The sequence below is a fragment of the Ammodytes marinus genome (genome assembly GCF_949987685.1).
Source record: "Ammodytes marinus genome assembly, chromosome: 21".
NCBI lineage: Eukaryota > Metazoa > Chordata > Actinopteri > Uranoscopiformes > Ammodytidae > Ammodytes > Ammodytes marinus.
The window spans coordinates 22,810,324-22,823,699 of NC_137225.1; the positions used below are offsets into that span (position 1 = coordinate 22,810,324).

General features: G+C 39.7%; 1 protein-coding gene across 1 annotated transcript in view; it reads left to right on the top strand.

The window, feature by feature from the left end:
* Positions 1–13,376, top strand: part of LOC307268117 (cadherin-10-like) — an 87,379-nt gene that overhangs the window by 69,276 nt on the left and 4,727 nt on the right. Inside the window, exons 7-11 of the mRNA XM_080050640.1 lie at positions 2,132–2,385; positions 9,509–9,645; positions 11,504–11,625; positions 12,118–12,235; positions 12,549–12,800. Coding sequence (XP_079906766.1) covers positions 2,132–2,385; positions 9,509–9,645; positions 11,504–11,625; positions 12,118–12,235; positions 12,549–12,800 — 883 coding nt within the window. The remainder of the gene's footprint in view (positions 1–2,131; positions 2,386–9,508; positions 9,646–11,503; positions 11,626–12,117; positions 12,236–12,548; positions 12,801–13,376) is intronic.

A 13,376-nucleotide genomic window follows, 5' to 3' on the forward strand; every position in this document is an offset into this window, starting at 1 on the left:
GAATAGCTTAAAGGTGCAGTGCGTAGAATGTATTGTTAATTTTCAGAACATAAGTATATGTTTTAATTAGTGTGTAATCGCTTGTTATTTTATGACCCTAGAATGAGCCTTATGAACCTACATAGGAGCGGGTCACCCTCCAAGGAGGTCACCATGTTGCACTGCCATGTTGCTACAGTAGCTCAGAATGGACAAACTTAACGACCATGTGCATTTTTAAAGTGGGCGTCCTGGAGAAATGCACCAAGACGAAGAAAAAGTTCTATAGAATAAATAACTAAATACATCTTCACCTCATCACTTGATATTGTGGAAAGACTTGAGGCAGTGGTGGATGATGAAGCCATCTTTAGTAACTATAGCTTATTGTCCTTGAAGGCCACCGTAGCTTCTGTAAATTCTCCAAAAGTGAGGGGTTTGCCAGGGAGCGTAGCAATCTAGAACTCTCACCAATACTCCAATATTACACACTGCATCTTTAAGTGGAAACAGCAACTAGCAATAAACTAGCAACTATCAATAAAAAATACTTAAAAATTGACTCGTTTTTTAAAATATTTTATATTATTAATGGCCCCAGCAAAAGGCTCCTTCCATGTGGAGTTTTCAAGCTTTGTATCGATTGTTTTTCGAGATCCAGGCATTTCCTTTCATATGTACACACACACACACACACAAACTCACACACACACACACACACACACACACACACACACACACACACACACACACACACACACACACACACACACACACACACACACACACACACACACACAGAGACATCCAGCTGCTCTGCTTTGCACTGCACTGTGCCTATGTTCATTATAATGCACCCTACCAATTATTACCATCAATAGGGGGATAACTTCAATGGATACTACTTCAGAAAAAAATAAAAAAGTTCAGAAAAAAAAACTTGAAAAACAAAAGCTTATAAAATGGCCATTCTGCGGTAAAAATGCATTATGCGACAGAAAATGCAGCAAGCTACTAATCATGGCGCGCTGTCCATAAATTATAGGATGTAAGAGGAACAGTGTAGTGTGGTTATAGAGGCAGGATTATAGGGGGATATACATACATGAAAAATAACACAGCTGCTCCCTTTTAAGGCAGACAAATAGGTAAAATGAAAAGCCTATTCCAACATAAAAGGTCTAGCATAAATTTACATTGCATTACTATTATGTACATGTATTTACAGGCAAAAGCGGCAACCGCAAAATGGAGCCGGCTAAGGATAAGAAAATACATTTAAAGTAGCTTCGAGGAACTTTTAAATATTTCTGAAACAGTCTAATTTTTCTCTCTTTTAAATTACAAGTAACACCAAACAAGACCATCAGTGCAAATAATGCTATTTATTTTAGAGTTTTTCTTAATGCCTTTGTCATGGGTATACATTCTCTTAGGAACAATAGCTGGCGTATAGTAAAAACACTAGCGCTTTTGTCCAAAGGGGGGCGCAAGAATGAACACAAACTGAAAGTCCCTCGAAGCATCTTTAACTATGGCTTTCATTTCCTTTTTTCAACTTCTTAATGTTTTAAAGCTCCCAGGTCTGCTAAAATGAAACTTAATTCTTAATTATTATAATCTTTTCAATAGGGATTTAATACCTGAAATAAGAAGCTTGTGTCACCTTCAGATGTGTCCTTCATCAGAATACCAATGCTGTACTTACTGTATTTCATTTTCTTTTCTTTAGTCCTTTTTGAACCTTAACTAATCTGCATTATGAAAATATTCAAGTGTCCAACCTTGGTACACCCTTATTAAAATAAGACATGCAGGATATTTTGTCTGCATAACTATTCCTTCTTTACTTCTAAGGGAAAAATTAAACACTTCAGCCGAAGCAGCAATATTTTTCCTCTTATGATCATGAATTACATGTAACAGCAAACGAGACCATCAGTGCAAAGAATTCTATTTTAATATAGTTTTTCTTAATGCCTTTCTCATGGGTACGTTCACCCAGGAACAACAGCTGGTGTGGTAAAAAAACACTACCGCTTTTGTGAACACAATGAACACAAATTGAAGTCAAGAAAAAAGAAAGAAACATGTTAGGCTAAGGTGCTTTGAGCATGTCACTAAACATGTCCATATTTGTTCTCCTCCCCAGCCTATGGACTACGAGAGAAAGCGTTCGTACAGTCTCCGTGTGCAGGTGGAGAACGTTCACATCAACCCTCGGTTCTTCTCCATGGGTCCGTTCAGAGACGAAGCCACGGTGAAGATCTACGTGGAGGATGTAGACGAGCCGCCATTGTTTGAGCGGAACCACTACATCATGGAGGTGAAGGAAGACGCAGTGAGCAACACTATCATAGGCTCCGTCAGCGCAACAGATCCAGATGACAAGAACAGTCTCGTCAGGTAAGAAACTACATTACACACACACACACACACACACACACACACACACACACACAGAGACACACACAAACACACACACACACACACACACACACACACACACACACACAAATGTACTAAATTGTATGGATAATTTACTTGAAATAAACTAGGCTGCTTTGTTTTAGATTGTTTAAGGAATTGTTTAGTTTAGTATCTTAGAAAAAAAAAATCCTAGTTTGTCAGGCGATTTGTATGCAGCATCTGTATCATGCAAATGGTTGATTTTTGTCAAAAAAATCTGTCTGTCCGTCGAAAGAATCTTTGTATATTATATACACATATGTTTGAAAAAAGACATGTGGAATGTGAGATTTTGGTAAACTAGCCGGGTTATTTTTTATTAAATTTGTAGGTCATTAGTTCCTTTTGAGGGGCATTCATGGACAGTTGTGAATTTGAGAATCCGACAATTATTATGGTGTTTTCAGCTTTTGGCTATAGTGGGCCTTTTTTGGGAAATCTTTGAAAACAACACAATGCTTTTTAGTGAACTAGTTTTGGTGCCAGCAGGGTTAATCAATCCGAGTGGTCTTTGAATCCTTAATGGGAAAAGTATTCATCTACAACATTTAATTTTTTTATATTCACGCAGTAAAGAAGCTCCCATTAAGTGCATTGATTTAAATATTAACTCTAAATCTCTTAATCTAATCTTCTATGCTTAGATTTTCTCCTCCATACACATATAAACAGCATTAAAACACATAATAAAGACACACACACACACACACACACACACACACACACACACACACACACATAATACAGCCTTAGTAGACTTAACAAAACACTGTATCAAGACAATACACATACACAACTTCAATTCACCGCAATACAAAATTCTAGTATCCGATTAAATTGAATTGAAGTGATGGCAAGCGTTAGGCTGTTATACGCTGAGGCTTTGAGCTGTGCCATCCACTCCCTGTCTGTGAGATTTTCTTTCATTTTTACGACGCACACTGAGGGAGTTGGCTCTCAAGGTTGAAGTTCCAGCACTTTATTGCAGGTGTCAAATATGATATCATTCTCTTTTATGGGCGATCATCAAGCAGCTAGCAGCAGATAGCAGCAGCAGCAGAGGCTAGCCCATGGCATTTAAAGACGCACTGTGGAGGAGTATGGGCATGGGAACAAGCCTGGGGTGGGGGAGTGTGTGTGTGTGTGTGTGTGTGTGTGTGTGTGTGTGTGTGTGTGTGTGTGTGTGTGTGTGTGTGTGTGTGTGTGTGTGTGTGTGTGTGTGTGTGTGTGTGTGTGTGTGTGTGTGTGTGTGTGTGTGTGTGTGTGTGTGTGTGTGTGTCACAAGCCTGGGGGTCCACACGCTATAAGGAAGTTACTGAGAAGATAAGATTTTTTTTTTTTTTTTAAAGGTGCACTATGCAGTTTCAGAGGAGGGGGGTTTGGTTACATTTTGATGAGCCTGCAGTTAGTTTACAAAACATATTTTCTCTGAGTGTAATTCTTACTATTGAATATTCTATCATCATGAATCTTTTTATTTTTATTTTTGTGGAACCTGGAACCAAATGTAAGACTAGAATATGTTTGTAAACCAAACTGTGGGCCCTGCTGCGTAAACAACAACAACAGTGAAACAGTAACTTTTCAGGAAGCTTTCTAACTTCAAACAGTGTTCCAGGGATCACATTTTACCTGTGAGGAAAGTGTGTCTATTCAGTTATGAGAATAGACCTTAGAAAATGTTTCACTTCTCTGACACACCCAAAGTTACACAGTGCACCTTTATATTCAATCTTTTTTACGCTTATGAGTATGTTTTTTTCTAAATTGCTATCACACACATGGCACAGCCCTATCCCATGGTCCCTCCTATAGAATTCACTCTGCTCCAAAAAGCTCTTAAAACACTTTTATTAGGCCCCCGATTTAATGAAGCATTTTTTATAGCTGCAATATTTTAAATACTGTTTCCAGTCTTCCAGCTCGCCAAGGGCAGAGATCGGGAGGAGAAAACTTTTTAGTCGTTTTTTTTACGTGAGATTTTTTAATCAAGTTGGAGATGTATCATTCATTTAATATGGCGGTAGCTATATAGACCCTCACACACACACACCACATTCATGCACCTACTGTGTGCGGTTTGTTAATTTGACCTTGAAAAACAATACTTTCACTTTAAGATCCATTATATTTCATCAGTTTCAGTAGCAGACAGTGATGCCAATCTTGCATAAGAAAACATCAAAGTGTCCAAAAAAAAAAAAAATGTAATTGTTTGATTTTCATTGTTGATGACTGATAAACTCTATCTATGTTGAAGGTCATGATGATGTGAGAAGCTTCAGAATAGCTACTAAATAGGACCTGGAGCTGTTATTGTACGTTCCTAAGTGTTCCATAGTATACAGTATATAAATGAACCACTATTTATTATATTATTAACCACTCAGCACATGTATGACATTATATGACATTAACAGTCCTATATTTGAAGGTGTTGCTAGGACTGTACCTTTAAACAATACTTATTCATTGTATTGTATGTGCCTTTAACAGCAAATGTATGAAACCTAAAGGTGTAAAACTCCATCTTTTCATCCAAATATAGCCCAAGGTCAAAATAGCTTATGACCTTTTAACCTTCAAACCCTCAAATGACTACATCATCTTAAAATCAAAAGGTGCTCCGAGGGACTTTCAGTTTGTGTTAATTCTTGCACTCCCTTTGTACAAATGCACAGTCCATCAGTGCCAAAAATAGCATTCTTGGCACTGATGGTCTCGTTTGCTGTTACATGTAATTTATGATCATCAGAGTAAACAATTATACTGTTTCAGAAATATAAAATAAGTCACTCATGGCACCTTTAAAAAAAAAATAGTGCAACAACAACCTGGTCTCTATTGTACCTTCCATTGTGAGTAGAGAGATTATGTCCATAACCTACTGATCACTTAACATTTCACCGTGACCTTTTGCGTGTCCTTGTGTGTGTGTGTGTGTGTGTGTGTGTGTGTGTGTGTGTGTGTGTGTGTGTCCGTCCTCCCGCGCCCCTGCCCAGCTGTGTGTGTGCCTGCTGAGTGCAGCACTTTGCCTGGCCCCGGACAGTACACTGCCTGTGCGCTGTTATCTCAACACCATTTATCATTGGGTTAGAGAGAGGGAACGGCCCCGCAGAATTATTGGGAATATTAGAAAAGCAATTAGTGAAGGGGCAGATTTAACGAGGTTAGAGTTACTGCCGGAACGGGCCGGCCGTTTAGACTGGGAGGGAGGGGTTTGGATACAGACAGTAAAATGAAATGCAGGGAGTGTGTTTATGTGTGTGTGTGTGTGTGTGTGTGTGTGTGTGTGTGTGTGTGTGTGTGTGTGTGTGTGTGTGTGATTGTACAACTACATTTGTGAGAACCAATTAGAGTTTAAGACCTTTGGGACAGGCCTTCAAAGGGCTGTTTGAGGGTTAACACTAGGTTTTAAGGTTCAGGTATGAATTAGGTTTATGTTAGGGTTAGTGTAAGGGTTGGGCTTAGGCATTTAGTTCTGATGGTTAAGGTTAGGGTAAGGGGCTAGGGAATGCATTATGTCAATGAATGTCCTCACAAGTATAGCCATACAAAGGTGTGTCTGTCTGTCCGTGTGTGTGTGTGTGTGTGTGTGTGTGTGTGTGTGTGTGTGTGTGTGTGTGTGTGTGTGTGTGTGTGTGTGTGTGTGTGTGTGTGCGTGTATGCGTGTATGTGTCTGTCTGTCTATCCGTCTGTCTGTCTGTCTGTCTGTCTGTCTGTCTGTCTGTCTGTCTGTCTGTCTGTCTGTCTGTCTGTCTGTCTGTATGTGTGTTTATATTGGCCGTATAGAGAGGGGTGGGGGTGCAGCGGTGCATTGCGAGCCCGGGTTCATAGCCTCCCCTCTGGGTCTCTCTCTCTCTTACGCTCGGCCCTCCTGGAGCCTCTACTACATTAATCACACTGATGTATCACACTGGTCTGGGAGAAGCAGAGAAAAACAACACAACTGGATAACCTGTTGGCACTGTGTGTGTGTGTGTGTGTGTGTGTGTGTGTGTGCGTGCGTGTGTGTGTGCATGCGTGTGTGTGTCTCTCTCTGTGTGTATGTGGGTTTGCTTGTCTGTGTGAGTGTGTGTGTACGTGCATGCATGGGTGTGTGTCTCTCTGTGCGTGTGTGTGTCGCTCCACCAACACTTACATAAATCTGTCAGCTCCACAGAACAGACTATTCAGGACTGTTTGCACAAGGGGAAAGGCAGAATAGCTTTTATGTTAAAGGGTCAATACACCCGACACAACAACAAGTATACTGTTTTACTTACTCAGTTGCATCTAGTCCACTAGATAGTTTGTGTCTGTATATTTCTCCTATACCACCATATTCAACTTTTTTTATTTCAATACTTAAATGTATCAACTTCCAAAGCACTTACGTCAACTAAACTTTCCATGATCATTCTCAGCACTATTCTGAAGGTTATTACAGAAGGATTTGTTCATATGTGGTTAATTGTCTGATTTATTTGTGATACATTTTCATCTTATAAATATGAATGCGTATGTATGCAAATATTTTGATTTATGAAACGGAAAAAGTCTGTATTAACAATATGTTAAGTTAATACATTGAACACTTATATGTTGTACAATATAAATACATATTTTAACTCTGGCTTTATCCAACATCATGATATACCACACAACAGGAGATGCTTAACTGGGCATATTAGTTTCATATTGCCACTAACATGAAACTTTCTGTGATGAATGACAGTCCATGAGTCACAACATATGATCGTTTGCACTAAAATTAAACAACGCACAGATGTTAATTACAGATTCACTTTTTTACAGCACAGAAAATATGTAACATTTTATATTTGAAACGTTGTGACGCTGATGAGTTGATCACATATTAGTGCGATATGTTTAAATAGAAATGGAAAAGAAGCGTAATGAATTCTAATCAGATATGTTAAGTCTTAAGTGTGTGTGTGTGTGTGTGTGTGTGTGTGTGTGTGTGTGTGTGTGTGTGTGTGTGTGTGTGTGTGTGTGTTGTGCTAAGTGCATTGCTTGTTTCTTTGCCACGCACTGTAAAAAGTTAGGAAAACAAACTTTTCAAGGCAACTTTCTTCACTAGATTTTTTTGGACGCCAACTAAATCTCTTAAAGTTTTAAGGGAAACTAGGGGGCGCCCTTAGCTCAGTTGGGAGGGTGTGTCCCCCCCCCCCACCCCCCGGGCCGGGCCCAGCAGCAGACCCGGATTCGATTCCCGCCCGCGGTCGTTCTCTGCATGTCACTCCCCTCTCTGCCCCATTTCACCTCTGTCTCTCTGCACTATCCAATACAGCATAAAAAATATATATATATTTAAGGGAAACTGCCTACACGTTAGCCAAATAATTATCTTTTGTTAAGATAACTAACTTGTAATGTAACCTCAAGTTTTTTCAGTTCTTCATAGTAAGACTTCCACAAAGTTAAAGTGGTGCCAACCTATTATTTTCTGTTCAGAAATTTTTTATACAAATGAAATATACATTTTCATTACATATGCATGACAAGCAACAACAAGATAATTAGTTGGCTCAAATCGAAGCAAAGTTTTAGTTGTTACAGACAATCTTTGATTTTTCGAAACTTTTTCAGTTCAACAGTGTGATTCAAATACACAATCAGCAGGAGAGAGAAAATAAGAAGTACATTTTGAGAATATGGACATTCGTCTTTTGAGAATTGTGATTTTCATTCCAGTGGTTGTGTGCCAAAGAAATTGAGAATGATATGTAAAATAGGCTGTCCATCATCCCTGGGTTTGGATGAGTTTACAAGGACGTGGTGTCTGTTAAAAAGGATATGCTAGGGGGCGCCTTTAGTTCAGTTGGTAAGGCGTCCCCCTCCCGGGCCGGGCCCAGGAGCAGACCCGGGTTCGATTCCCACCCGCGGTCGTTCTCTGCATGTCACTCCCCTCTCTGCCCCATTTCACCCCTGTCTCTCTGCACTATCAATAAAGCATAAAAATGACAAAAAAATATCTTAAAAAAAAAAGGATACTGCTGTAGAATTTTGCTGAAATACACCATTGTTATTTCTGTTCGCAGCATATGTTTCGTAGGCGTATAAGTCTTAAATAAAGTTTAAACTATCTACTATGATTATAGAACATTAAGGGAAAGCATGTATAGTGATTTGTGTGAAGTGAGCTGTCAACAAAACTCTCGGAAATGTTTAAGAAGTGATTTTTTATATTACCTCCCCGTACTTTCTTTAGTGTCGGTGAAAAACATTTTTTCTCTCTTTAACACATTTGAGTTTCTTCTGTGTGGATGCTGGGAATGTATATTTGACTTAATGTGTTCTCGTGTGGTATGAATAGCAACGAAAGGATATAATGGTAGAGTGCAAACAAGTACATCGCGCATAGTTAGACTTGTTTTGAGTACATACTGCCTATACGGAAAAAAGTATTCTAACCACAAAGACTGTTAGTTTAATGGTGACTTCTTCTCATTTTATACATCTAAAAATATTTTGTACAGGTCTTAAAAATGCATTTTCTGCATGTTTTTAGGAACAAAATGTTTCATAAATCAGACAATTAACAACACATGAACAAATCCTTCTGTGATAAACCTTCAGAATAGAGCCAATAATGAATTTAGTAAGTGCTTTAGAAGTTGAACTTTTTGGTTTAGAGTATTGAAAAAAAAATTATGTTGAGATAATGGCCGTTAAAGATGGTTATATAGGAGAAATACACATACGCAAACAGACAAGGTTGAGTCAAATAAAGACCTAAATGTACATTTTGGACCTTTTTTTTACACTAGTATGAAAGAAGACATGTTATGGAAGCAAAATAGACTAACCTCTCTAAAATGACCCATGCTTCAAAAAAATATTTAGTTTTTTCCTTTACGGTGACTCACCAATAAATGTCACTCTGATGATGTGACTGTACCTTGTATCCGAGTTCAAAAGTTGAGACACTGACCCTTGTGTGTGTGTGCGTGTGTGTGTGTCTGTGTGTGTGTGTGTGTGTGTGTGTGTGTGTGTGTGTGTGTGTGTGTGTGTGTGTGTGTGCGTGCGTGTGTGTGTGCGTGTGTGTTGTGTGCAGGTACACTATTGATCGGCGCACAGACATGGACAGAGTGTTCAACGTCCATGCTGGAAACGGATCGGTTTTCATCCTCAGAGATTTGGACCGAGAAGAGAACGCTTGGCACAACATCTCCGTCATGGCAACAGAGTTCAGTGAGTATAACAGCAAATGCCATCGCTGAATGAGTGTGTGTGTGTGTGTGTGTGTGTGTGTGTGTGTGTGTGTGTGTGTGTGTGTGTGTGTGTGTGTGCGTGTGTGTGCGTGTGTGTGTGTGTGTGTGTGTGTGTGAATGGGTGAATGCGGTAAGACATGTAAAAGCGCTTTGGGGCTGAGAAAATCAGCTAACAAGCGCTATATAAGTCCATTTATACTGTATATATATATTTTACCATTTAGGCATTTCCCCTTCACACAATTAAAGGTGGAGTCAGTGATTCTGGAGAATGCTTGTTGTTAAAATCACTTTATATGTCAAAATCAGTGAATATCTCCTCATGATCCGTTACCTGTCCTTACTGTGTGTGTGTATGTGCTAAAAATAAATCCAGTGTTAATACACAGCCTAGGCTCTGTAAACTGGTATGTCACTAGCCAAGGTGGGCCCCCCTTTTTTTTTCTTTGTTTACATACCAGTTTACAGAGCCTTGGCTGTGTATTAACACTAGATTTATTTTCTGCACATGCACACGCAATACTGACAGGTAGTGAGTGGATCGTGAGGAGATATTCACTGATTTTGACAAAAGAGTGATTTCGACAACAAGCGTTCTCCAGAATCTCTGACTCCACCTTTAACCCCTGCTATTCAGTCAGCCAAATTGGATTTTTTGGAGTTGATACGAACCCCCGAACATTGAGAAAAAAAAAAGTTGTTTTTTCTTGAGAATTGGAACAGACATTGATGACCCAGCCCCTGCTTCTGGCTCCTAGGTTGCCTTTGCAAATCTATTTCTCATTCATTCTCCCAAACTCGGCCCAAGCCTTTGTGTAACGCAATTACAGAGAGAGGGACAAGCTTTTTTATTTGACAGACATTTTTTTTCCCCCCGTTGCTATAATTATATTTGATCAAATTCCGGCAAATTCACATTAAAAGCCTTCATTGGAAATGTAGAAAATAGACGCGATTGAATTTAATGAGTGAATTAGAACGGGCTGTCGGACTCTAAAGACTGTGTCAGACAAACTGCTGTGCAACAACGAATACTAATTAGAATAGAGGAAAATAAAATAAGCGATGAAAGGCAAACTCAAGACATTTTGATATATAAAGTACAAGTGTTAACATTGACATGTCGCATTTGGAAAGTTCATTTTGCAACATGCTTTTTTAAAATCCCATTGAGACCGGAAACCATTTTTTAAAGTTGAGGCCTGATCCCATTCCCATGTTGCCATTCACACACCGATAGCAGGCTAACGATCGGGAGCAATTTGGGGTTCAGTGTTTTGCTCAGGGACACTTGGACATGTGGCGGGGAGACGGGGGATCGAACCACCGACCCTGTAGTTGAGTGGTCGACCGCCCTACCCACTTTGCCTCAAAAAAAAAATTTAAATAGAAAATTCTCTGACTATAAAAGTGATGTGCACATAAACTATATTATGTTGAATGTTGCATATTAGCCATTTTGGTTCAGGTTAATCAACCGTATCACTGTATCTATTCTGTATTTAAAAATAGGCTATACATAGAGATTAATCAACACATGCATACTCCTTAATTGTATTACCTGATGTGAGTTATTAATATACGTATAGTCATTTAGTGTCATTATTTTCCAAGGCATTTATAATTTGTTTTTATGTGAAGAAAATGAAAAATCTTAATTAAACTGTTGACAATTACTGCATTAATGTTTGCATTGAAACCACAAGCAAAAAGCCACTCACTCACTAACTCGCTCGCTCGCTCGCACGCACGCACGCACACACGCACACACACACACACAGGAAATAATTAACAGTCTTAAAATTCCCCCTCCTGTTTTTCACCTTTGTGTTTCCTAGACAACCCGCGTCAGATCAGTCGTGTTCCGGTTTACGTCAGGATTCTGGACGTCAATGACAACGCTCCGACATTCGCCACCAACTATGAGACGTTTGTGTGTGAGAACGCCAAAGCTAATCAGGTTGGTATGTCCGCAACACTCAGCCGTAGTCATGGTTTCATCTCCACTGCAATCCCGGGTCGGATTTTTCACTTCAGCGTATAATTAGCAGACAGGCATTTGAGAGAGGGGGAATTTTTTTCAAAGTCTGTTACAAGTTATCTTAAGGACTACAGTACATGCGGGTGGGTGGTATAACTAGTCATTCCTATGGGGAATATTTAGTGTTTCTTGAGAACACATACACAGCAGGTACGTTATAGACCATTTGTCATATGTGATTCCCAAATTCCCAAAATCTTTAAACCTTGTTATTTAGCATATTTGTCAAGTTTGACAGTTTGATAAGATCTGTCAAACGGTCTAGAAAAGTAAAACAAAAAATAACATTTATGACCATATATGATGACCATCAGATTGACTCAATCACAACATAACATCAGAGTTAAGCACATCTAATGTTGAGTTGTGTTCCTTGCATTTGTTTACATGTCACTTACTTGTCTGTTTCAGAGGATACAAACGGTCAGCGCCACGGATCCTGACGAGCCAATGGGAGGCCACCGCTTCTTCTTCAGTCTGGCCCAAGAGGCTGCTGGGAAGGCAAACTTCTCTGTGCGCGATAACAAAGGTCAGACACTTTCACATGATGGCTATAGGTTAGGTTCATTCATTTAGTAAATTGTACACAAGGCATGTTCAGATGGCTTGAAACCATATTTCATTCATATGAAAAAAGTCACGCACTGTAGCTTTAAACGTAACCACATCTAGTCTTGTTTGTACTGTGCATTGATAACGTGTTTCATCTCGCACTAAAAGAACATTCAAAGAACGGAGACGATTCCTTGCAGAATTCATTGAAACATTCATTGACGATATTGATTTCTACAAAGTAACCTCATATAACTTTGTGTGTATTTTCTTTTCTTTTTTTCTTTTAGACAACACAGCGTGGATCTTGACTCGTAGAAACAGCTACAACAGCCTTCAGCAGAGCCTCTACCACGTGCCTGTGGTCATTTCAGACGGGGAGTTTCCCATGCAGAGCAGCACTAGCACACTGACGGTGCGCGTGTGCACGTGCGACCGCGAGGGAAACATGAAGCTGTGTAACGCCGAGGCGCTAACGGCCCGGGCCGGGCTAAGCACTGGAGCACTGGTCGCCATATTGCTTTGTGTCATCATCTTGCTCAGTGAGTATAACTATCTTATTGTTTTTTTAAAGATTATTTTTGGCATTTTTAAGCTTGATTGGATAGTACAGCGTTGAAATGGGGAGACAGAGATGACCTGCAGTAAAGGTCCACGGGTCGGGTTTGAACCCGCAACCACTGCAACGAAGGCCGGAGCCAATATGGTACACACTCTATCTACAGTACTACGCCATCGGGGTGCACGATAACAATCTTTTTTAATTTGCTTGTTTTTAATCTTGATATCATTTATGCCCTTGTAAAGCACTTTGAATTAACTTGTTTCTGAATGGTGCTATACAACATAAACTTGCTTTGCCTACACAGGCGTACATTTAGGGGGGGACGCAGGGGACGTGTCCCCCCCAATAATTAGAAGAGATACATGTGTCCCCCTCAAAAAGTAAGGAAGACAACACTATTCCCCCCAAAATAGGTAAACATTACAGTTCAGGATGTTGAAACACTTATACATCACTTCTAATTGTTAATACACATTTCCCAATCATTTCAAACACCCCTACAGTGGACCCTACCATCTTAAACTTGCCGGCTCTCCTCTGCCTCTAGTTGCAG